Source organism: Hypanus sabinus, chromosome 1 (genome assembly GCF_030144855.1).
Source record: "Hypanus sabinus isolate sHypSab1 chromosome 1, sHypSab1.hap1, whole genome shotgun sequence".
NCBI classification, from domain to species: Eukaryota; Metazoa; Chordata; class Chondrichthyes; order Myliobatiformes; family Dasyatidae; genus Hypanus; species Hypanus sabinus.
In genome coordinates, this window is record NC_082706.1 from 11,164,107 (window position 1) to 11,190,451 (window position 26,345).

The 26,345-nt window shown below is 42.8% G+C and overlaps 1 protein-coding gene across 3 annotated transcripts in view; it reads left to right on the plus strand.

Moving 5' to 3' along the window:
• The first annotated feature begins 1,767 nt into the window (after positions 1-1,767).
• Positions 1,768-26,345, plus strand: part of LOC132389501 (uncharacterized) — a 58,156-nt gene continuing 33,578 nt past the window's right edge. For 2 of the 3 annotated variants that reach the window (XM_059962318.1, XM_059962907.1), the window contains exon 1: positions 2,031-4,456. In XM_059962318.1, the coding sequence (XP_059818301.1) occupies positions 2,435-4,132 (1,698 nt within the window). In that variant the 5' untranslated portion in view covers positions 2,031-2,434 and the 3' untranslated portion in view covers positions 4,133-4,456. Of the gene's footprint in view, positions 1,990-2,030; positions 4,457-26,345 lie in introns of those variants that run through there. The other variant, XM_059963234.1, reaches the window with a different exon arrangement.

Consider the following 26,345-nt stretch of genomic DNA (forward strand, 5'->3'; position numbering starts at 1 on the left):
TCAAGTGGGGGGTGAATCTGTAGAAATTATTACCACAGGCAGCTATGGAGGGTTTTACTTAAAATGGAGATTGATGGTTCTTAATAGTAAAAGGGTTAAGGGTTACAGAGAGATGGTGAAAAAATAGGGTTGAAAAAATAAAATTGGCCATGACTAAATGGTGGAGCAGAGTCAATGGGAAAATGGACTAAGTCTGCTCTTATGAGTAGAATTAAGTAATTTGGCCATCAAGTCTGCTCTGCATTCAGACATGGCTGACTTTTTTTTTCAATCTTGCTCTCCACCATCTCCCTGTTTAAGCTGGTTATAAATACATTGATTGTACCACACCCAGCAACAAGTGAGCAGAAATTTCTTCCAAAACAATTATCAGGGAGAATGAAAATAAATCTCCCCTGCACCCTCTCCACTGTAATCAGGTCTCCCCTGTAATGCAGTGACAAGAACTGCACACATTTTATTGATCTATCCTGCTACCTTTAAGAGATGCCGGATGTTTACAAGATATACTATATTTATCACATGTACATCAAAACACTTACAGTGAAATATGTTATTTGCATCAACGATCAACACAGTATGAGGACGTGCTGGGGCAGCTGGCACTTCTGATGCCAAGATAGCACACCCATAGTTTATTAACCCTAACTTGGATGCTTGGAATGTGGGAGGAAACTGGTGCACCCGAGGAAATTCAAGTGGTCATGGGAGAAGAGACAAACTTATTACAGACAGTGGAGGAATTGAACCAAGGTCACTGGCACTGTAAAGTACTACACTAACCGCTATGCTACAGTGCTGTTCCTCCAGCCACTCAATACTCCATGTTTATGGTAGATTTCTCTACCTTGTTCTTCTTCCCAAGCGCATTTCTATGGATTAAATTTGTCAATTTTCCACCGATTGACTGTGCCTTCTGCAACTTCCTGCAGTCTGAAGCTTTCTTCTTCACTGTCCATCACACTGCTTGTTTTACATATTTGCTAACTTATTTATTATGCCTTACGTTAGGGTCATAGCCATAGTCATAAAGAGACTCTTACTGGAGAAAGTAGATTCATAGATACAGGATGAAAACAGGCATTTCAGCCCATTGAGTCTACACTGACCATCAATCACTCAATGACACCAACTCTGGTTAATCTCAGTTTTTATTCTCCCCATGTTCTTATCAACAGTCCCCATAACAGTTTCTACCCCTTATCTACATGCTAGGGACAATTTACAATGGCCAATTATTCTACTGACCCACACCTCTTAAGACCATAAGACATAGGAGCAGACATCGGCAATTCAGACTATTGAGTCTGCACTGCCATTCCATCTTGGCTGATTTACTTTCCCTCTCAAGTCCATTCCTCTGTCTTCTCCCCACAACCTTTGCTGCAATTACTAATCAAGAAACTATCAACCTCGGATGGTGGTGAATATTGGTAGGTCGGGTTGGGGTTCGATGTTGTGTTCACCGAGCTTGGCAAATAGCTTGCAGTCATTTCATCGCCAGACGAAGTGCCGTTCATTTACCCTCCACAGCCATATTCACCACCGTCTGGATAAAGAAGTTCCTCCTTATCTGTTCTAAATGAATGTCATTCTATTCTGAGGCTGTGCTCTCTGGTCCTAGACTCTCCAGCTATTGGAAACATCCTCCCCAAGTCCATTTTATCTAGGTCTTGCTACATGGGAAGAAGCCAGAGCACCTAGAAGGAACACACGTGGTTACTGTGCTGTCTTTACGACAGTTATTTAGTTTATAATATTTTCGCTTAGTAATTCATTCAATAGTATTTTCTAGTTAGAATTATAAGTGTTTAAAGTGTATTCATTGCATGTAAAATATATCGGCATGCGATGACGTCACATCCGGTTTCGCCGCGTCTTGTGGGAAAACACCGGTTTGAAATTAGCGCGAGGGTGGGGGCTTTCCACGAGGCTCACCTGAGCACAAGCAGTTTTGCAGGCATGAGAAATCACAGTGAGAGCAACGCTGTAAGTTAATAGATAATCGATATATTGAACTAAGATGTTAATGCTGATCCTGTTAGAGGTAACGACGGTAGATAATGTTTATGCTTTCGTTAGTTAAAGAGTCGCGGATAGTTTGCATGGAAGTGTATTTAAAGTAGTCAATGGAGCAGGTAACCTCTCCCTGTATACTGCACCTTAGTGTAATGTAGTTATAGTCACCTTTGCAAGTATTTACACTTGAAATGTGATATTAAGGAAGGAACAAATACTGTATCAATCTTGTATTGTTTTATCAACAGTTTTCACCATATGTTAATGTGAAGAGTGAACAGTAAATGGTTAATCTTACTGCGATCTGGTTCTTATTAACTGTGGTTTATCCGGACGTTAAATTCGGCGTTTCGTTACACCCGAAGGAGAACGTTACAGTGAAAAAGCGGCATTATCAGGTGTTTCAAGTGCTGCAATGTCAGCTCAATCCAGCATCAAGTCGACGCCGCCCAGCGACAGGGGCAGTAAACCGACATCAAGTAAGCCCACCCAGGCGTTATCAGGTGTTCAAAGTGCTGCAATGTCAGCTCGATCCGGGATCAAGTCGATGGCGCCCAGCGACAAGGGCAGTAGAACGACATCAAGTAAGTCCGCACAGGCAAGAGCCAAGGCAGAAGCCGCCAAGGTGCGACTGCATTACGCCAAACAAGAAGCAGTTTTGAAAATTAAACTGGCTGCCAGAGAAGCCGAAAGGGCCGCCAGAAAGGCAGAAGCCGCCAAGGTGCTACTGCGTTACGCCAGACAAGAAGCAGTTTGGAAAATGAAACTGACCACCAGAGAAGCCGAAATCCAGAAAGAAGAGGCTGCCAGACAAAGAGAAGAGGCCGCCAGAGAAGCCGAAACCCAGTTGGAAATGACAAAAATATCGACAGAGTTGCATGTGCTGCAGCTAGAAGGAGAAAGAGAAGCTGCCAGGGTGGAAGCAAAGTACATAGAACAAGCTGAAGGGTCGCGTGATCTGACCGAAGTAAGATCTACTTTAGAAAGGACCAGACTGGAACGCACAAGCGACTATGTACAATATCAAATAGACAGGCAGGCTCGTCTCCCCTCTCCATACGTATTCGATAACTTCCCCAGCTACGAGGAACCTCAGAGAGTCACGGTTGCATCACATCCATACGAGGAAGGAAATTTACCCTCACGGCTCCGTGATGAAGTCAAGAATGAAAGAACCAACAACGCTCCTTCACCCCCACAACAGGACGGCGGGGAGGGAGAGGTTCACTCCAGGACAACAATTGTCAGCTCGAATTGTACAGAAGTTTGCGGTCAAACTCAGTCAAGCCGTTCTTGTTCCGAGATCTGCCTCACTGAGGTGTACCCTAAAGAAGCACAACAAGACATTACCAAGCGTAAAGTAACCGACGAGACACTAGGTCAGTCAGTTTTCGTTCAAACCGAGGACGGAAACAAACTTGCACAATCAGCTCAAGATACCATTTCTTTAAAAACCAAAGACACCAAGGTCTTCAGAGATGAAGCAAATAATGGGGTTGCCCCATTGCCTATCAGAGAACCATGCCAGCGCTCACCAGATAACAAAGAGCAGGCAGTCAAACGGTTCACGTCCTTACGGAAAACCCAGAAAAGGAAACCTGAGATGCAGCAACGCACCCGATTGGCCCACGAGGTACTGTGCACCCTAATGGCAGAGGTCACAGCCATTATAAACGCACAATCATTCCTACCTGTGTCTTCTGACCCAGAAAACCCCTTTATACTTTCGCCATCAACGCTCCTTACGCAGAAGGCAGGAGCACCTCCTCCACCAGGAGACTTCTCAGACAAGGATTTGTACACAAAGCAATGGAGACAAGTCCAGGCTCTGGCAAATCAGTTCTGGCCCCGCTGGAGACAGAAATATCTACACTCGTTGCAACAGAGACAAAAGTGGACAGAACCCCGCAGGAATCTTCAAGTTGGAGACTTAGTCCTGCTCAGGGACAAGCAAGCCACCCGCAACAGCTGGCCAACGGCCAGAATCACTGCTACATTCCCTATCGAGGATGGACATGTCAGGAAGATCGAATTGAAGACTACCGACCAAGGCGATGTGAAAATTTACCAAAGGCCAGTTACAGAAGTTATTCTACTTCTACCCAATGACTGATTAAGAGACTAAGTTTTGTACTCTGCTCATTGTGACCTTACGAAGGTCAAGCGGGGAGTGTGCTGTCTTTACGACAGTTATTTAGTTTATAATATTTTCGCTTAGTAATTCATTCAATAGTATTTTCTAGTTAGAATTATAAGTGTTTAAAGTGTATTCATTGCATGTAAAATATATCGGCATGCGATGACGTCACATCCGGTTTCGCCGCGTCTTGTGGGAAAACACCGGTTTGAAATTAGCGCGAGGGTGGGGGCTTTCCACGAGGCTCACCTGAGCACAAGCAGTTTTGCAGGCATGAGAAATCACAGTGAGAGCAACGCTGTAAGTTAATAGATAATCGATATATTGAACTAAGATATTAATGCTGATCCTGTTAGAGGTAACGACGGTAGATAATGTTTATGCTTTCGTTAGTTAAAGAGTCGCGGATAGTTTGCATGGAAGTGTATTTAAAGTAGTCAATGGAGCAGGTAACCTCTCCCTGTATACTGCACCTTAGTGTAATGTAGTTATAGTCACCTTTGCAAGTATTTACACTTGAAATGTGATATTAAGGAAGGAACAAATACTGTATCAATCTTGTATTGTTTTATCAACAGTTTTCACCATATGTTAATGTGAAGAGTGAACAGTAAATGGTTAATCTTACTGCGATCTGGTTCTTATTAACTGTGGTTTATCCGGACGTTAAATTCGGCGTTTCGTTACACCCGAAGGAGAACGTTACAGTTACAGATAGAGCATGGAAACTCCACACAGACAGAATCCTGGACTAAACTGGGTCTTTGGAGCTGTGAGGGAACATCTTTACTAAATGTGCCAGTGTTCTGCCCTATATTACTATGCATTCCAGAAAGCACGGAACTGAGAGCCGATCCCTAGGGAACCGTACTGGTAACACCCTTTCAGTCCCAGAAATATGCAACAACCATTACCCTTTACCCGTTGCTACTGAGCCAGTTTGGAATCCAATTTAAAGGCTCTTCTGGCCCTTTGAGCTGCACCCCCATCACACCCCCACAGCCCTGATTTAACCCAAACCATGGGGCAATTTACTATGACCTATTGACCTACCAGCTATGCCTTTGGGCTATGGGAAGAAACTGGAGGACCCAGAGAAAGTCCATGCATTCCATGGGAGGACGTACAAGCTCCCTTCAGAGGATGCCAAGATTAAACTTTGAAACTCTGCTGCCCCGTGCTGTAATTGTATCATGCTAACTACTATGCTACTGTGGCACGCTTTTGTACTTCCCCTTCTACCCCATGGGTATAGGAGTCCTGATGAAGGGTCTCAGCTGGAAACATTGACTATATATTCACCTCCGTAGATCCACCCGACCTGCTGAGTTTCTACAGCATTTTGTGTGTTGCCCCAGCTTTCAAAGATTCAAGGTTCAAAGTACATTTATCGTTGAAGTATGTACGCAGTCGACAATCCTGTGATTCCTGTGAAGGTAGCCACAAAACAAAGAAACACAAGGAAACCCATTCAAAGAGAACAGCAAACACCCCACATGCAAAACAAAAAGCAAGTCACACAAATGGCAAAAGCAAGTGAATAACACACAGAATAATTAAACCTCGGACAGTCTAGGGATGTTCCGTTCGCTTTAGCACTGTGTCATTTGTTGACTGAAGGCCGCGGAGCCAGTTTGCGCCGAGTGCCCTGATCAAATAGCACAAAATAGCAATAAAAAGGGAGTGACCAGAAACCAGAAACATATGTAACATGAACTGCAGAGTCCTCTAGAAATGAGCCCACAGCCTTGAGCCATGCCAACCAAACCTTGCCCAAGATCCAAGACTCATGGAATAGTAGTGAGAGGGAGAGGGGGACCAGGCAAACACAGGCAGACAGTGCTGAACACCCACTCACCTTCTGCTCTTGGCCTTGCTGATTTCAATCTTGCTCAATGCTTTAATCAACAAGGACCAATAGAGCCGGCCATGGGTTCATGCTCCACCATTAGGCCGCGAACTCGAACTTGAGAACTAGGTTCTCAACCTCGCCGAGTTCCCCCTCAGCTGGCCCAAAAACCATCACAAAAATGTAAATTACTGGCTCCAATTGCTCATGGTTTATTCGTAGTAGAAATATATTTAAAAGAAGAAAGTGAAGAAGAAATTGCTTTGTGAATTGTCTGCAGGACGTCACTGTTGGTCACTGGCGCTATCTTGATTTCAAGTACCTGCAGAATCCCCTGTGCTTATAACTTGCTATGGTTGACTTTAACTCTAAACTTCTATTATAATTGAGTCGAATGCAGCAAGTACACACAGGCAAATATTTGTCCCATTGATACCTTTTAGACTTGCACTGATATCTCTTTAATATTTAATCCTTCCTACCTCTTCCCCTCTCATAAGCCTTCCTGTTTGCTAATTCCTCTCCTGTCCTGTTCTCCACATCCTCTCTCTCCAATTTTAATAGCTGCTGATTGAAGTGTAAACAGTCCCTGAATGCTGTCTGACCCCCGTACTTAAAGTACCTTCTGTTCAGAAAATACGCGATCAATCATCTGTCAGTGTGAAAGCAGCAACCATGAAGAGTGTGAAGGAGAGAATAAGAGTGTAGCGGAAAGGGAAATGAGGAAAAAAGACATACAAAGAGAACTAAAAGAAAAATGAATCAACAATCACATGGGAATACTCTCCTCATTTTCACCACTCTCATTTTGTTTTAAAATTCAAAGCAAACTTCCATAGCAAAATACCTACATGTCACCTTACACAACCCTGAGATTTATTTTCCTGTGGGAATACTCCGCAAATCTATAGAATAATAACTGATGGAGTGATTGATAAGTTCGTGGCCTAAGGTAGAAGGAGTCAATTTTAGAAAACCTAGCACATTTATATTTCAACATAGTCCCCTCCTATATTTACATAATTAGTCCAGCGGTTGTGGAGCATACGGATCTTGGACCTCCAGAAAGAGTCCACAGCAGGGATGATTGATAAGTTCGTGGCTTAAGGTAGAAGGCGATGAGTTATACAGCTCTCATTACATGCACATGCAGGTCAACTCTTTGAGTGATTATGTAGAAAGTTTGAAGTTAATAAATCATTTCCTACCTTGGCCACAAACTTATCAATCACCCCAGATGAGTTATTAACTGATGAGTTATTAACTTCAAATTTTCTGCATAATCAGTCAAAGAGATGACCTGCATGTGCATGTAACGAGAGCTGTATAACTCATCTCCTTCTACCTTAGGCCACAAACTTATCAATCATCCCTGCTGTGGACTCTTTCTGGAGGTCCAAGATCCGTATGCTCCATGACCACTGGACTAAGTATTTAAATGTAGGAGGAGACTATGTTGAAAAATAGATGTGCTAGGTTTTCTAAAATTGACTCCTTCTACCTTAGGCCACAAACTTATCAATCACCCCTTGTATAACAGGATCAATGAAAGATCAACCAGAGTGCAGAAGGCAATAAATTGTGCAAATGCAAATATAAATAAATAGCAATAAATAATAAGAGCATGAGATAACAAGATAAAGTTTTCTTAAAGTGAGATCATTGGCTGTGGGAACATCTCAATGGATGGGCAAGTGAGTATAGTTATCCCCTTTTGATCAAGAGCTTGATGGTTTTAGGGTAATAACTGTTCTTGAAACTAGTGGTGTGAGTCCTGATGGCAGCAGTGAGAAGAGAGCATGACCAGGTTGGTGGGGGTCATTGATGATGGATGTTGGTTCCCTACAACACTGTTTCATGTAGATGTGCTCAATGGTTGGGAGGGCTTTGCCCGCAATGTACTGGGCTGAATCCACTACTTTTGGAAGATCTACCATTCAAAGGCATTGGTATTTCTATATCAGGCTGTGATGCAGCCAGTCAACACGCTCTCCACTACATATCAGTTTGTCAATGGGATTGAAGGTGATTGTCGATGTGATTTAGGTGATTTAGGAGGAAAGTACATGGGGAAATGTCAGAGGCATGTTTCTTTTACCCAGAGTGGAATGCCCTACGTGATGGTAGATGGTAGAGGCAGTTAAGTTAAGGACATTTAAGAAACTCTTAGATAGACACATGGATGATAGAAAAATGGAAGGGAAGAGTTAGATTAATCTTAGAGTAGGTTAAAAAGTTGGCACAACATTTTGAGCCAAAGGATGTAATGTTCCATACGCTATGTAATGTTCAGATAATGAGAAATGGTGATTCATCACTGCAAGCCTGGTTCAGAAGCTCATAAACTGATACATATAAAGTGGCAGGGTGAGGCTGTAAGACAAAAACATGAATCATGCTCCAGATATCTATATAGATCAGACTTTAACATTGAATCCACAAGACATCAGATTCCTTTCACAAGCAGAGCTCTGGAAATAATAACTATTTGCCATAAGCCTAACAATAATAATCTAATAGTTGGTCTACTAGGACTTCTGTCATTCATTCATAAAGGGCGTCAAAGTAGTGTAGAGCCAGCTGTAAGATCTGGGTTCAATTCTGCCTCTACTTGTAAGAGGTTGTACATTTGACTGAATAGATTTCCTCTCAATCTTCCGGTTTCCTCCCACATTCCAAAGATACATGGGTTAAGGTTAATGAGTTGTAGTCATGTGATGTTGGTGCAGGAAGCATGCTGATACTTATAAGCTGCCCCCAACACATTCCTCACTGATTTGAGGCAAAAACACATTTCACTGTATGTTTCGATGTACATGTGACAAATAAAACTAATTTTCCTTAATATTCCATCAAAGGATATGGGCTTTTCAGGCTGAGTCAGTATTTAGTTGTCCACTCTTAGTTGCTCTTGAGAAGGTGGTGCTGAGCTGACTTCTTGAACCACTCCTTGAGTTGTGGGTACTCCTTTACAGAAGGGGGTTCCAGTAATGATGAAGGAGCAGAGACATGTTTCCCAGGTGGGGTTATGTGTGGCTCTGAAGGGCAGCTACTAGATACCCTTGTCCTTCAACCAGTAGGGATGGTGGGATTTGAAAGTTCTACATGAGTAGTGTTGGTGTAGTGGATCCTGCAGACGGTACAATCTGCTGCTACTGAGTCTCGGTGGTGGAGAGAGTGAATGGTTGTGGATGGGCTGACTGTCAAGTGGACCACTCTGTCCTGGATGCTATCAAACCTCTTGAGTGTTGCTGAAGCTTTGCAAAGTCAGGCGGTGAGTTACATTGAACATAGTATGGCACAGCACGGACAGACCATTCTGCCCATGATGTTGTACCAAACTTTAACCTATTCCAAGATCAAGCTAACCCTTCCCTCCCACACAGACCTCCAGTTTTCCTTCATCCATGTGCCAATCTAAGAGAGTCTTAAATATTCCTCATGCATCTGCCACTCCCACCACCTGAGCCAATGTATTCCATAAACTTTCCACTCTTTGTTTTAAAAAACTATCTATGACATCCCACCCTATATTTTCCTCCAATCACCTTAAAGGAAAGTCCTCTCATATTAGTCACTGCCAACCTGGGAAAAAAAGGTGCTGGCTGTTCAGTCTCTCTGTACCTCTTATCATCTTGTACACCTCTATCAAGTCTCCTCACTGCATCCTTTGTTGCAGATAGAAAGCCCCTCGCTTGCTCAAACTTACCTCATAAGACACGTTTACTAATCCAGGCTGCATCCTGGTAAATCTCCTTTCCACATCCTTCCTACAATAAGATAATCAAAACTGAACACTATACTCCAAGTGTGGTCTAATCAGGGTTTTATAGAGCTACAATGTTACCTCATGGCCCCTGAACTCAATCCTCCAACTAACAAAGGGCCAACACACCATACACCTTTTTAACCATACTATCAATTTGCGTGGCAACTTTGAGAGATCTGTAGACTTAGACCCCAAGATCCCTCTGTTCCTCCACACTGCAAAGAATCCTGCCATTGAGTTTGTACTCTGCCAGCAAACTCAACCTTCCAGAGAGAATGACTTCAGACTTCTCCTGGTTGAACATCATCTGTCACTTCTCAGCCCAGCTCTGCATCTTTGTAACCTACGCTATCCATATCACCACCAACCTTCATACCATCTGCAAACATACTAACCCGCCCTTCCACTTTCTCATCTGTCCTTTATAAAAATCACAAAGAGCAAGAGTTCCAGAACAGATCCCTGAGAAGCACCAGTAGTCACAGACCTCCAGGCAGAATACACTATATCTTCTAGATTATGAGGACACTCAATCCTCGTTTATTGTCATTTAGAAATGCATGCATGCATTAAGAAATGATACAATGTTCCTCCAGAGTGATATCACAAAAAAACAGGACAAACCAAAGACTAACGCTGACAAAACCACATAATTATAACATATAGTTACAGCAGTGCAAAGCAATACCATAATTTGATAAAGAGCAGACCATGGGCCCGGTAAAAAAAAAGTCTCAAGTCCCGATTGACTCCGATAGTCCCCAATATGAGGCAGCAAAAAGGGAGAAACTCTCCCTGCCATAAACTTCCAGGCACCGACAACTGATGCATTGGAAGCACCTGACCACAGCAGACTCTGAGTCCGTCTAAAAACTTCGAGCCTCCGACCAGCCCCTGCGATACAGCCTTCTGAGCGCCATCCTCTGCCAAGCGCCTTCGACCTCGTCCTGGCTGCTGAAATAAGCAAAGCCGAGGTCTTGGAGGCCTTCTCCTCCGGAGATTCCGGACCGCACAGTAGCAGCAGAAGTGAAGCGGGCATTTCAGAAGTCTCTCCAGATGTTCCTCCATGCTCTCACGTCTGTCTCCATCAAATCAGAATTGTGCACGGTACCCTACTTAACAAATAACAGATATCATTTCACCAGAGAGGCTGAGCACACTGCGTCGTGCCGCCATCTTCTTCTCCCTCCTAATATTACTACCACCCTCTGCCATCTGTGGGCAAGCCAAATGTTGCTTATTACAAGACTCCCAGTCTCTGACCTGCTCTCTATACTAAAGGCTTAGACTGAAGTCTCTCCCAGTCAGTCTGAGATGACATACAGCATGGGAAAAGACTGCAGGCATGCCAAGTCTGATCCAAACATCAGCCTCCTATTTACATTATGAGGCCTTGTGTTCAGAGTTCTGGGGAGAATGTACAAATGCCTTACAGACAGTTGCCAGCTGCCCTCTGCACATCCTCGGGTCGGTTGATAACGCAAATAATGCATTTCACGGTATGTTTCAATGTACACATGGTAAATACATTTGAGTCTTGAAGTTTGAATGTGTGTAAATGTGCATGAGTGCGTATGTGCACAGTAATGTGTGTATGTGTCTGTGTGTGGCACATCTGTGTGCATGTATGGGAACAGACATGTGAATGGGTTTATGTTTCTTCATTTAGCGGGAGAAAATGTGTTTGTAATTGTATGTGCATGAGGAGAGGGAACGGTGGGTAGGAGTTTCTACAGGTGTGATATTCATGTTTATTTCATGTTTGCTAAGCTTGCTTTCTAAATAGCAGCTGCCATTGACTTGATTTTTAACTTCTGGTCATAAACGGAAGTCAGTCTTCAGTTCTTAAAATATAAATGGAAAGTAGCTTTAAGTTAATAAAAGCACTTTTCATAGAACAGTGTTGCAAATAGGCTCTGTATTGTGAAGACACTCTATAAAGAGTCACTGCACTTTGTTACAAAGGATGAACAGCTCTGATGGGCAGAAGGATGCAAGGTTGCCCATGTCCCCCTCCCCTGGGAGAATCACAAACTGTTACTGTTACCACGCTGCTCATGAGAGAGAATGAGAGAGAGACACAGATAAGAGGAAAACAAATTGGAACATCTGCTGCTGATAAGAGAGAGGAGAGGAGCCATTGATTTACTGTTATGTCTTTTGGAGAGGGCTGTTTATTTGGTACCATTCTGTTCATTAAAATTGCTCAGTGGACAGCCGGAGTGGGCTGGTTTGATGGACTAAGCCATTCAAAACTGATTGACACCTGAGACCCTGTGAGCAGGGATAAAAGTGAGGTCTGGGGAGACACCCCTCAGATGCACCAAGAGACACACTAGTGAGCACTGCTTAAGTGTTGGAACCCACGAGAAAAGTGTGGGACATCGGATACCGAACGAAGGATCGGTCAATTTTACCTCACAGTGTTTATAGCGAGGCCGGAGGGGGCTTGTGTGTGTGTCCACCTTTGCCTGGGTGACGAGTCCACCATAGAAGAACGGTCTAGCTAAAGGACAGAGAGGTCATACCTGAATGGCCACAACAACATATCAACGGATCAAGAAAATAAAGGAAGGTTTGAATGACTGTAGCTGTCACTGTTTGCTCGCCCTTTCTCTCTCTCTCTCTCTCTCTCTCCCTCCAACGGTTACAACAAAAGAACCAACAACTACCTCAGCCTACATGGACTGAACTGGACTTTATGCTTTCCCATGATAATTCATTATCCCCTAGACAACAATAGAGCTTGTTTATTATTGATTATTCTTATACCCACACTTTTAGGTTTAGTATTGCTAACGTGTATTATCTGTATATTTGCATTGTTGATATTGATTTGTATATTTTACTAATAAACACTGTTTTGAAAATAGTACCAGACTCCAACAGACACTTCTATCTTTGCTGGTAAGACACCCAGTTACGGGGTATGTAACAACTTGTTTTGTTATTGTTCAAGAGTAGAGTACAAGAGAATTGTATTTTTTAATTTGGGTTGTTTCAAACAGACAATCTGACTCTTACGTTGCTTAGTTCAAGGTAGCTTGCAGAACAAGATGGATAATATCATTTAGCATATCAATAACATGTTTATAGTTTGAAAGATTTATGTACTCAAAGAAGCTAGTTTTACAGCATTAATGGTAGCTAGCTAGGATGTATGTCTCCAGAAAATGCTTTTAGACCATTTGTATTAAAGGATGTGAGGAACTATCACACGCTTGTGAAATCACCCAAGTGGCTGGAAAGGGTATAAATGTAGAGGGCAGTTCAGGCTTATTGGGAATAAGGTGAGGAACATTGAGAAACATGGAAGAACTAGAATCCAGTCTTCCAGCCAGATTCTGCAATGGACATCTTGTTTGTCTGTATCTTTGGTATGTCTTCTTAATTTATAGGAATTTACCTGTGCTTTGGAAATCCTTAATGCTTTATGTTTGAGAAATGTTTTATGCTTTGTGCTTTAGAACTATTTTTATAATTGGGAAACGTTTAAGATAGAAATCCTCTGTGAATTTTAAATGAGTCTTAAGAATCTGTGGATTTGAATGTTAATCACTATGAATAAATGAACTGTGTTTTAAACTACTTTGTTAGCTGGAAGTATCTTCTCCTTGGTAGGGAGGTGGACCCACACTCGAATAGTGGGTACTGGCAGCTGACCTCACTGTGGAGAACTAACAGGGAAGTAAACTAGTCTTTGAGGATTGGATAGTTACTGTGTAATCTCCTTTTAGTGAGCATTCTTATGGCTATTTATATCCGATAGGGCTTAAAGTTTAGAACTTCACGGTCAGCAAATCCAATATCATCACACAGGGAGGGTGTGGAGGGGTTATGTGCAGGGGAGGGAGTGGGGATTTTGGACAGAAGTGCAGCCATGGGCAGCTTACTACTGCTGTCAGTGAGAATCAGTATTGCTTTGAAGCAGGGATTTGCACACTGCTCCTGATTCGCCTTGGATCCCTCAGGAGAGAACATGTCCTTTCCAAGTCAGTGCACCTACACCTTGATCGGTCCCATATTTAAAAAAAAGTATCTGAAAAAATCTTGGGGAATCACTAGCTAAAACTATTGGGAACAAGAAACAGGAACTGAGTATCTTTACTGAATGTCTAAAAGCCACTCCCTGCTTCGTTAATGTTTAGCTGCTGCTGATAACGTCGAGTTCCGACTTACACACAATCTTTACAGTTCCTGCTGAATGAATCTCATTCATTCACCCATCTCCTGGGCCGACTTGGCACAGAGATAATGGTTTTGTTCTGGCGAAACCAGGCAACGCGAGGAAGCAGAGAGGAGCAGCTGACATGTGCAGTCCTCTGTCACTGTGCTGGGCCAGATGAAGCGTGTGTACTGGGTCGCTGGTGAATGAAAACACAGCAGAAGGAGCAAGGGGTTTGTCTCCCCACCATCTTCAAAAGGCAATGCCTCTGGAAGATGGCATCATGGAGAACTCTCTCCATCCACGTGCCCTCTGCTCAGTTCCACCATCAGGGAGAAGCTTGAAGCTTCAGGAACAGCTTCTTCCCTCCCATATTCGGATTTTATTTTATTTTTATTTTATTGAGATGCAATGCAGAACAGGCCCTTCTGGGCCTTTGAACCACACCACCTAGCAACTCCCAATATAACCCTAGCTTAATCATGGGCCAATTTACAGTGACCAATTAACCTACCATTCAGTACGCCTTTGGACTGTGGGAGGAAACCCGAGCACCTGGAGGAAACTTATGTGGTCATGGGCAGAACATACAAACCCAGGTTACTGGTACTGTAAGACGTTGTACAATCCCTTGTGCTACTGTGACATCCCCTGAACGGTCTGAATTTCTGAACAGCCCATGAATCCATGAACACTACTGCACTATTTTGCTCTCTTTTTGTACAACTTATGTATTTTTATATATGACTCAGTAGTGTAGTGGTTAGCAGAATACTTTACAGCACCGACTATGAGACTGCCATTGTCTGTAGGGGGTTTAATACATTCTTCCTGTGAGGGTCTGGGTTTCCTCCCATATTCCAGAATCATATGGTAGGGCTAACAACTTACTTACTTACTACTCATTATGCCACTATCGTTAAGGGCAGCAATGGAAGTCCTGCATCTTTGGCATGTTCAGGGATTCCCTCATCATGTCAGTAGCTCTCGTTTTTCACGACTGTCAGTCATGCAAGTTCTGGGTGGAGACTCAGGAATACCGTCACACACAGATGTAGAAGGATTCTTCATTGCTGTTTCTGTAACAATATTTTGTTTGACCAGTCAGGGGTGTTAGCCCTGAGCTGAACCCCTGAACCTGGAGGATTGGTGGACCACTTTTAGTCTGACCTCTACCCTTTGACCTGTTTGGCATGGGTGACCTGATTCCAGCCAACATAGCTCTCTGGGTCTTTGAGGCATGCAAGCCTCCAATCCATGACAAGGTCCACCTGGAGGAAGGGTTAGTGAGCTGTGGGCACAATATGTTGGCATGGGAAGCATGGTGACACTTGAAAATTACCCCCAGCACATCCTCAGATTGTGTTGGTCGTTGACATAAGCAACACATTTCAATGCTCATCTTTGTTTTAATTTATAATATTTTTAGGTATTGAACTGTACTGCAAAACAAAAAAAAATTCCACAACATATGTCAGTGATAATAAGGCCATTAGATACAGGAGCAGAATTAGGCCATTCAGCCCATTGCCTGCACTGCCATTCGATTAAGTCTGAATTATTTTCCTTCTCAGACCATTTTTCTACCTTCTCCACATAACCTTTGAAATCCTATTAACCTGATTCTGATTAAACATTTTGGGTTGAAACCCATCGTCAGGATTGGAAAGGAAGGAACCAGATTAAGAAGGTGAGGGAAGGGGGAAGAGATAAAAACTGGCAGGTAATTGGTGAGAGCCGGTGATGGGGAAGGTTGGTGGGGGAGAAGTGGGGTGTAGTTATATCCAGAGATAGCGTAGAAAGAGGTCAGAGGGAGAGAGAGAGGGGCTCAAAGCACAAGTACCTGGAAGGAGCTTTGTCTGCACAGATTTCTGTCATGCCTTCTAAAATATTGGCTTTTGACAAACAGAGATGCATCATGAGCCCTCAGAAAGATTATAAAGCTTTATTTGTCATAGGTACATTGAAACATATAGTGCTTTGCAAAAGTATTCAGCCTCCAACCCTTTATTTACATAAATGAGCATTACAACAAGGGATTTGGATCAATTTAACTGAGAATTTTTATTTGTAAATCACGTGCTCCTTTTTTTTACAGTAGAGCCCAAAAAAGCAGGGAACAAGAAAAACTAAAAATTCAAGAATTGAAGTGTTAACAATTCAAAAGTATTCATCCCCCTTTGCTCAGTACTTAGTTGAATGACCTCTCGCAGCTATTACAGCCCGTACTCTTTTTGGATAAGTCTCTATTAGCTTTGCAGAATGTGATGGAGCAAGATTTGCCCATTCCTGCTTGCAAAATTGTTCAAGCTGTGCCGGGTTAGATGGGGAGAGGCAGTGGACAGCAATCTCAAGGTTTTCCCAAAGATATTCTATCAGGTTAAGGTCAGGAGTCTGATTGAGCCACTCAAGGTCATCAATTTTCTTCATTTGAAGCCACTCGTGGTTGCTCTGGCAGCATGCTATGGGCTGTGGTCCTGCTGAAAGACGAACTTGCTCCCCAGTTTAAGCTTCCTGGCAGAGACTAGCAGATTTTTATCCAGGAACTCTCTGTATTTCACAGCGTTCATCTTCCCATCAGTCCTGACCAGATTTTCAGTGCCTGTTGCTGAAAAGCATCCCCATAGCATGATATTACCTCCATGAAACTTTACAGTAGGAATGGTGTTACCTGGTTGATGAGCAAAATTAGATTTAAGCCACACATACGGCTTAGTGTTGAGGCCAAAAAGTTCCATTTTAGTCTCATCCGACCACTAGACTTCCATCCACATCTTTACAGTATCTTCTAAGTGATGCTTTTCAAAGTCTTTAGGGGCACCAATATGCTATTTTTTAAAATCACAGCTTCTTCCTTGCCATTCTTCCATAAATACCCTTTTTATGCAAGGCCTTAGAGACTGGAACCAAGATCCCTCCCCTCCTGACATACTCACTTCTTAGCCTTTCGGTTTCGGTTTCTGATCTGGCTGCTCCGGGCATTGTGTCTGCAGGCTCCGCGACAGTTTATCCCGCTATGTGCTGAACTCAGGCTGAGGCTGTGGGCCTACTCAGGCTGCTCTGGGCCTTCATGTCTGAGGACTCACTTTCATTCTAAATGCTACTTGCTTACTTTTATTGTTTGCACAATTAATTTTTTTTTCTCTCTACACATTGGTCTTTATTAATGGGTTCTTTTGGGTCTCTTGCTTTGTGGCTGCCTGTAAGGAGATGAAACTCAAGGTTGTATAATGTATACATACTTTGATAATAAATGACCTTTGAACTTCCTCCAGCAAGGCAGCCTTGCTTTTGACATCTTCCTCCTGTTCTTAAGTTCCCGGCGGTCCCAACAGGATCAGGGCTAAATCACACAGGGAAATGGGTTGAAGTGGGTTGCTCAGTAAGGAGCTGTCATGAATTTGATAGGCTAAATGTGTGGTACTGGTTCCAAGCTGTGTGAATGAGCTTCACTTTGGAGATGTGTTGTAATCTCCAGAGGTGTAATTTCAGCTAACGCTGGGACACTCCTGCAAGTAATGGATGGTTCCCATTAATGGGTAGAATGGAAAAGTCTACAAGAACTGGCGGATACAACTGAGTCTATCACAAGCAAAACCCTCCCATAATTAAGCACAGTTATGAGGTGCTCTGCCACAGGAAAGCAGCATTCACTGCCCTCTCACAAACAAGAGAAAATCTGCAGATGTGGGAAATCTGTGCAACACACACAAAATGCTGGAGGAATTCAGCAGGCCAGGCAGCATCTAGGAAAAGAGGTCAGTCGGCGTTTTGGGCTGAAACCCTATGGTAGGCCATGCCCTCTTCTCGCTACACCATCAGGCAGATAGTATAGAGGCCTTAGGTCCTACACCACCTGGTTTAGGAACAGTTATTACCCTCCAAGCATCAGCCTCCTGAACCAGCATGGATAATGCCATTCACCTCAACTCTGAACTGATTCCACAACCTCTACAGACTCTCTTTCAAGGACTCTTTACAACTCATGTTCTCAGTATTATTTATTTTTTTATTGAATAGTTTGTCTTCAAGGACCCTACAACTCATTATTTACATTTTTAATATTTGTACAATTTGTCTTCCTTTGCACATTTTGTTGTCAATCTTCCTCATTTATAGTTTATTCATAAATTCTATTGTATTTCTTTATTTTCCTGTAAATAGCTGCAAATAAAGAAATCTTATGGTGACATATTTGTACTTTGATAATAAATTTACTTTGAAATTTGCTCTTTGAACATTGAATAGAGTGGGCACAGGGTTTCTTCCAGATGTTTGACCTGCTTTCCCTACACTTTTCTGCACACAAGTATCAGTTTCATTATATATCAGTTGTGCACTGACATCATCCCTGCCTGTCCATAATGCCTCAGGTGCTTGCCTGCAACGCTTGCATTAAACAGGGTCCCTGTGCTTCATCTTGCAAGGGGCGTGCATGTTAGGCTTTACACAATTTAGTTCAGGAGCACTTAAAAAGATGCTAAAGTTTTTCACTTTGAAACCTAGGAGTCTGCAGAAGTGAACAGAATTTCAAACACTGTGACCCACATCTCATGCATGATTTATTCACGTCAGTTTGATTTTGCAATAAATGAAACAGGATCTTTTTAATCAGGCAACGTTTTTGCATTGCTAAGACTTTCGAGATATGCAGATATATATTCAGTGTACTTTATTAGGTACACCTGCTAATAAATGCAAATATCTAATGAGCCAATCATGTGGCAGCAACTCAATGCATAAAAGCATGCAGACATGGTCAAGAGATTCAGTTATTGGTCACACCAAACATCAGAATTGGGAAGAAATGTGTTCTAATTAACTTTGACCGTGGAATAATTTTTGGTTTGGGTATTTCATAAACTGCTGATCTTCTGGGATTTTCACACACGATTGTTTCTAAAGTTTTTAGAGAATGGTACAATAAAAGAAGGAAAAAAGAAACAGTGAGAAGCAGTTCTGTGTGCAAAAATGCCTTTTTAATGAGAGATGTCAGAGAAGAATGGCCAGAGTGGTTCAAGCTGACAGAAAGATGACAGAAACTAAAAGTTCAAAGTAAATTTTATTATTGTTGTACATATATGTCAACATATACAACCCCAAACTTCATTTTCTTTTTGACATACTCTATAAATCTATAGAACCTGAACAGAATCAATGAAAGACCACCCAGTTAAGGCATTCAGCCAGAAAACAGAACACAACAGATTGTGCAAATACAAAAAGAAGAAATAATAGTTGTAAATAAACAAGCAATAAATATTGAGAACATGAGATGAAGAGTCCTTGAAAGTGAGTCCATTGGTTATAGGAACACTTCAATGATGGGGCAAGGGAAGTTGAGTGATGTTATCCCCTTTGGTTCAAGAGCCTTGATAGCTGAGGGGTGATAACTGTTCCTGAACCTGGGGGCATGAGCTCTGAGGTTCTTATACCTTCTTCCTGGTGGCAGCAGCGAGAAGAGAGCATGTCCTGGGTGGTGGGGATCCCTGATGATGGATGCTGCTTTCCTGCAACAGAGTTTCATGCTGACGTGCTCAGTCTGTGAGGGACTGGGCAGTATCCACTACTTTTTGTAGGATTTTCTGTTCAAGGGCTATGGTGTTTCCACACAAGACTGTGATGCAGCCAGTAAATATACTCCCCACAACACATCTATAGAAGTTTGTCAAAGTTTTAGATGTTATGCTGAATCGCTGCAAACTCCTAAGGAAGTAGAGATGCTTTCTTTGTAATTGGATTTACAGTATGTGTGAGTCCTCTGAAATGATAACACTGAGGAATTTAAAGTAGCTAACCCTCTCCAACTTTGATCCTCCAATGAGGACTGGCGCATGGACCTCTGGTTTCCTTTTCCTGAACTCTGTCATCAGCTGCTTTGTCTTTGCTGACATTGAGTCAGAGATTGTTGCCATGGCACCGTTCAGCCAGCTTTTCAATCTCTCTCCTAAATGCTGATTCACCACCACCTTTGATTCACCTTACATCAGCAAACTTGAATATGGCACTGGAGTTGTACTTAGCCACGCGTTACAACAGTGGTGTGCAGAAGAGCATCTCTGGACACACAACACTTTGAACCTTGAAGTGGATGGGCTACAGCAGCTGAAGACCACATACAAGCACTCAGAGGCCACTTTATTGGGTACAGGAAGTACCTAAAAAAAGTGGCCACTGTGTGTATATTTATAGAACATAGAACACTACAGAGCAGTCCAGGCCTTTTGACCCATCATGTTATGCCAAACCTATTCTAAGATCAATCTAATCCTTCCCTCCTGCAGAATCATCCATTCTTCTATCATCCATGCACCCATCTTAAGAGTTTTTAAAATGTCCTAATGGTGGTGTAGTGGCTAGCACAATGCTATTATGGTGCCAGTGACATAGGTTCAATTGTGCCGCTGTCTGTAAGGAGTTTGTACCCAAGGACGTGTGGGTTTCCTCTGGGTGCTTCAATTTAATCCCCACATTTCAAAAACATTCAGGTTAATTTATATCAGGTTAATTGGTTACTTGGGTGTAATTGGGCGGTTTGAGCTCATTGGGCCTGGCACCGTACTGTATGTCTAAACGAAAATAAGAAATGAGTATATCTGTCTCTACCACCATCCCTGGCAGGAGTTCCATGTACCCACCACTCTCTGTAAAAAGTTCCCCCTGCACTTTTCTCCAATTGTTTTAAAATTATGCCCCTTCATATTAGCCATTTCCATCCTGGGCGTCCACTCAATCTCTTCCTCTTAGCACTTTGTACACTATCTTCTTGTTATTCATCCTTTGATTCGAGGGTGATCTCTGGTAGGGTTCTGAGGCCTAATTCTGGAACAACCGAGATGCAGAGATCTCCTCGCAAGTCAACTGCCAAAGAGTGAGCAAGGTTCCTTACCCTCTTTCTCTTAACGTCTTTAAGACAAAGTGGACTGCTGCCCGGAACGTGTTACTGATGGTTTGCTCCTTCCAGCTTGTGGGTTTCTGCAGACTGCCACCGCATCTCTCACCCTGGTTGAGCAGGCAGTAGGGGCCAGTTTAGGGAGACATCTCCACTTGAGGTGAGTCGGTCTGTGAGGATTATTGCCTTGGTCCTGATCACAAGGGCTTCAGTGCACAAACTGGTCATTCTTCCCCAAATGCACAGAATCATCCTGAGAAAACCTGACATGGTTTTTTAATTCCCTTTTATTTTAAATGTTAGAGTAAATTTCCCAGAGGAGCTGGTAAATTTAAACAAAGTACAGAAACTAGGGTGTCAATGAGTCAGAACATATGAGAACTGGGGGACCCAGTGGATTGAAAAGGAAAGAGATAAACATTATCAAATGTAAAGAGACGATGCACAGTTAATGGCAGGACCCTTAATGGTGCTGATATTCAGAGGGATCTTGGGGTTCAAATCTATAGTTACCTGAAAGCGGATGCACAAATTTATAGGGTGATAATAAAAGGTATATGCTATGCTCGCCTTTGTTAGTCGACACATTGAGTTCAAGAGTTAGGAAATTATGTTGCAGTTTGATAAAACGCTTTAGGCTGCATCTAGACTACATTCAGTTCTATTTTTGCTTCATTTATTTATGCATCGTGTGAACATCAAAACACACTGTGAAATGCGTCAATAACAACTGGCACAACCCAAGAATTGGGCAGCCCCCAAGAGTGGCCACACATTCCAGGGCCAACATAGCATGTCCACCATGTTCAGCAGAACAACACACGCAACAACAAGAAAACAAGCCTCCTTTCTCCCTCCCAAGCACCCACTCAGCCACCTACACAGACAACCCTGCAACCCAGGACAGGATATCTCCAGGCCCCCAGCCTTCAGTGACTCGCAGACATCAGGCCTCCAACTTTTCCCTGATGCAGATCCAGGGCTTTCGCCACCGAGCCTTGACTACCGGACTTCGGTCATCAACCTTTGGACTTTGATTTCTGGTATTGACCCCAGTGGCCAACCATTTTAATTCTGATTCTGATTCCCATTCACATTCTGACATGTCTGTCCATGGCCTCCTCTTGTGCCAAGATGACACCCCCCTCAGGGTGGAAGTGCAACACCTTATATTCTGCTTGGGTACCCGCCAGTCTGTTGGCATGAATATTGATTTCTCCTTCCAGTGAACAAATTCCACCCACCATTCCTCATTCTGACCTTTCACTTCTTCTACCTGCCTATTACTTCCCCCTGGGTCTCCTCCTCCTTCCCTTTCTCCTGTGGTCCACTCTCCTCTCCTATCAGATTCCTTCCTCTCTAGCCTTTGACCTTCCCCACCCACCTGGCTTCAATTATTACCTTCCAGCAAACCTCTTCCCCCACCCCCAGTCTTTTTGTTCTGCAATCTTCCCCCTTCCTTCTCAGTCCTGGGCCCAAAACATCGACTGTTTATTAGATTCCATAGATGCTGCCTGACTTACTGAGATCCTCCAGCATTTTGAGTGTTTTTACTAAAGGAACTAGTTAACTAGTTTTGCACAACATTGTGGGCCAAAGGTTCTCTTCCAAACTTAATGTTTTTTTGCAGATTCTATTGTATTCCTTTATTTTTCCTGTAAATGTCTGCAAGAGAATGAATCTCAAGGTAGCATATGGTAACATATCATCATCATCATCATCATCATCATGTGCCATGTTGTATAACATACGTGATCATGGTCTATCCATGACCATGATTGTTCTTGGCAAATCTTTCTACAGAAGTGGTTTGCCATTGCCTTCTTCAGGGCAGTGTCTTTACAAGATGGGTGACCCCAGTCATTATTAATACTCTTCAGAGATTGTCTGCTTGGTGTCAGTGGTCACATAACCAGGACTCGTGATACACACCAGTTGCTCATACGACCATCCACCACCTGCTCCAGTGGCTTCCTGTGACCCTGATTTGGGGGGGGGGGTGTGGAAGAGCTAAGCAGGTGCTACACCTTGCCCAAGGGTGACCTGAAGGCTAGCAGAGGGAAGGAGCACCTTACACCTCCTTTGGTAGAGACGTATCTCCACCGCACCACCCAAATGGTAACAAATATGTACTTTGATAATAAATTTAATTCTGAATTTTTGAATTATTTGAGGAAGCTTCTGACTTACACAGAGAAAAGGAACAGGCCCTTCAGCCAGGATGCCTGTACTGTCCATGGTACCAAATTAAATGAATTCCATCTGCCTGCATATGATCAAGGTTCAAAGTAAATTTTATTATCAATGTACATATACAACCCTGAGATTCATTTTCCTGTGGGCATGGTCAGCAGACCTGTAGAATAGTAACTATAACAGGATCAAGAAAGATCAACCAGCGTGCAAAAAACAACAAACTGTGCAAATGCAAAAATTCGTTCAACAGCTGGAGAGGAAGGAATCTGATAGGAGAGGAGAGTGGACCATAGAAATAATGAGAATGTGAGATAATAAGATAAAGAGTCCTTAAAGTGAGATCATTGGCTGTGGGAAACATCTCAATGATGGGGCAAGTTATCCCCTTTTATTCAAGAGCCTGGTGATTGAGGGGTAGTAACTGTTCCTGAACCTGGTGGTGTGAGTCCTGAGGCTCTTGTACCTTCTACCTAATGGCAACCGCGAGAAGAGAGCATGTCCTGAGTGGAGGGGACTGATATCCACCCAAAAGCTACATACAGTATTTATCTGCCTAAAAGGCTTTTAAATGTCACTATGGTATCTTCTTCAAGATACATTCTATTGAATAGTGTTACACTGTATGAAACAGGGTCATTCTATATCAAGCAGGAATATGCAGTATTGAAAAGAGGTGTGCTATATCAGAAGTTAAACACTCACTTATAATAATGGTTAGTTGACATCTGTCTGTCTGAAAGGACAATGGCTGATGATCATTATCATCACAAGCCTGGTATGGAAGGTATGAAGATCCTGAGATGCCCAGTTGTCAAGATCCCCCTCTCAGCCTCTCCAGTGTAGTCCAAAGGAAAGCTTTTGAAGCAATACACTTGGCACCTGCTTGGCTGCAGGCGGCGCTGGAAGGATATTTAATGATGTCCAGCCGCCTTAGGGGCCCCACTTTGGACCTGCTGTCTGGATTTCCTCACATAGCCTTTGTCTGGCCCAAGGCAGCCCACAAGGCAGTGGGACGACCTACCCAAAGCTAGGGAATAACCTTATATAAACACTTGCATAAAAGTTTACATAACAACGTGCTCATTTAAAAGTTAATGCTCAGATTAATGCAGGTGTGGTTAGATCAGGACTTTGTACGGCTCCTCCCTGAAACCGCATTACCTGCAGCATCTCTTTCATTCTTTTCAAAGGCTGCTGAAGAGATGATATGTTGACAGACTCTATGTGAGTACTTGCACGCTCTCTCCCACAAGCTGTCAAACTGGATAGTGCACTGGAGTGAATTTGCTGGTGGGAATTAGCCAAACTTGAGCTCCCTAGTTTGAGCAATGACTCAGTTAGCAATTCAGGAGGTTGCAGCCCTTATAAAGTATCAGAAGTAAGGTACAAGTGTAATCTGTACCTTAAATCTCTGTGTAGTCTTTCAGATAAGAATTCCTCACTAACTGTAAATACCATTGGGGGTAGGTGTCCAGGAGGGAATGGAAAGGTGGCAGAATTAACGACCATGAATTTTGATGAGTCAGCAGAAGGAATGATACACATTACTGTTGAACTGGATGTGCCTGTTCCATTTTTGGTCATTTTTTGTGTGGGAAAGGGGGTGGATTTGGGGGTTGATGATTGCTCTGCCTTTCTTTCTTTTCTTCTTTGATTTCATGGCCACCCAGAGACGAAGAATTTCAAGTTGTATACTTCGATAATAATTAACCTTTGGAACCATATGAATGACCCCTCAATAACACCATCCCTTACAAGTGTGACACCCAGGTTAAGATTTTTACTGCTATGCTGTGCGTATTTCATTTTAACTGTTCTGTTAGAGCAGTCTGTTCTGCTTTTAGCATGTGCGGGTTTGAGTTAAAGATAAGGAGCTGTGTTTTTCAGTTTAGGAATGTTGTGTCAGCCAGTCAGGATGGTGGAATTGAGAGAGGCTTCGAGAAAGCGCTGGGTGGAGAGGTCTTTGTGATGGACACTGGTATGGATCGAGTTTTTTTGGCGGGAACTGGGAGAAGGCAGGAGGGAAGATGACTGAGGATGCCATCCCTTTTGCACAGGTGCTTTGTGCAGATGATTGGCTTCAAGGAGGAAGGATCAATACTCCTGTTGGAGAGCCCATTTGTTCAAGATGGATTTCGAGCGACATTCGGAAGGTGGTGTGTACTTTCATGCAGACCGAGGGTCCAGCACATGAGTTAAAGACAACTTCAAGATGAGCTCCAAGTTATGTGCACATTTGGACTGGGTTAACTGTAATCGGCCTTTTAATTTTTTTTTTCTTTTTCTTTTCCTATTAACTGTTCGATAAAGCTGACATTTGTAAACATTCTTTCCTTATCATATAATTGCATGGAGGCAAAACTTACACAGTATTTGCACAGATCGGGATTTGGGTGGTCGAGGCATACTAATTCCCAGTTTTGGTGGGACCCAAGTCATACCAACCCTAGATGTATGGAGTTTGAAAAGTTTTTTTTTCACTGCCGAGTCCCAACATCCTTTACTTCCGCCAGATTTACAAATTCATTCTCTGCTGCACATATATATAACCCTAGTTTTATATACATATATATATGTATGTACGTCCTAAGACCTTGGCACAATACTTTACCTTACCTTCCCTGAACACTTTGTATCCTGAAATCACTGGTACCGCTTCCTGTTCCAAACTAGATCACAGCAGGATGATTCCTTGGTGTCTCTTTGTGTCCAAAGCTCATCAACATTATTCACCGCAAGTTATGTGTTAATGTACTGCTTCGTAAAGCTGTTACAGATTCCTGTGTTCCCTTTTAATAGGAATCAACAGATATCCTGCTGTGAAAATCACCCTTACTCCCCCCAGCGGTCCATTCAGAGGTCATCCTCCAGATGTTTGCCTGTGAATATTATACTCCAGATGTTCATCTATCACTAATGCTGAATAACTTTAACAAACTAGTTTGCAATCTATGCTTAATGTAATGAGCATTTTAGATACTATGAGATTCCTGGTACTAGATCGGCTGTGACTTTACATCAAGTGAATCAGAATTACGTTTATTTATCACTGACGTATGTCATGAAATTTTTTGTTTTGTGGAAGCAGTACATAAAATATACTATAAATTATAGTAGGAAAAAATATATAACAGTGAAAAAAGTTGTGCAAAAAGAGAGCAAAAACAGTAAGGTAGTGCTCCTGGCCTCCAAGAGGACCACAACCTTGTCATTGGGTTTGGAGGCTTGTGTGCCTCGGTGACCCGAAGAGCTTCCTTCATTGTGTCAGCAGCTTGGTTCTCACTACTGTCAGTCATGCAAGTCCCGGGTGGAGACTCA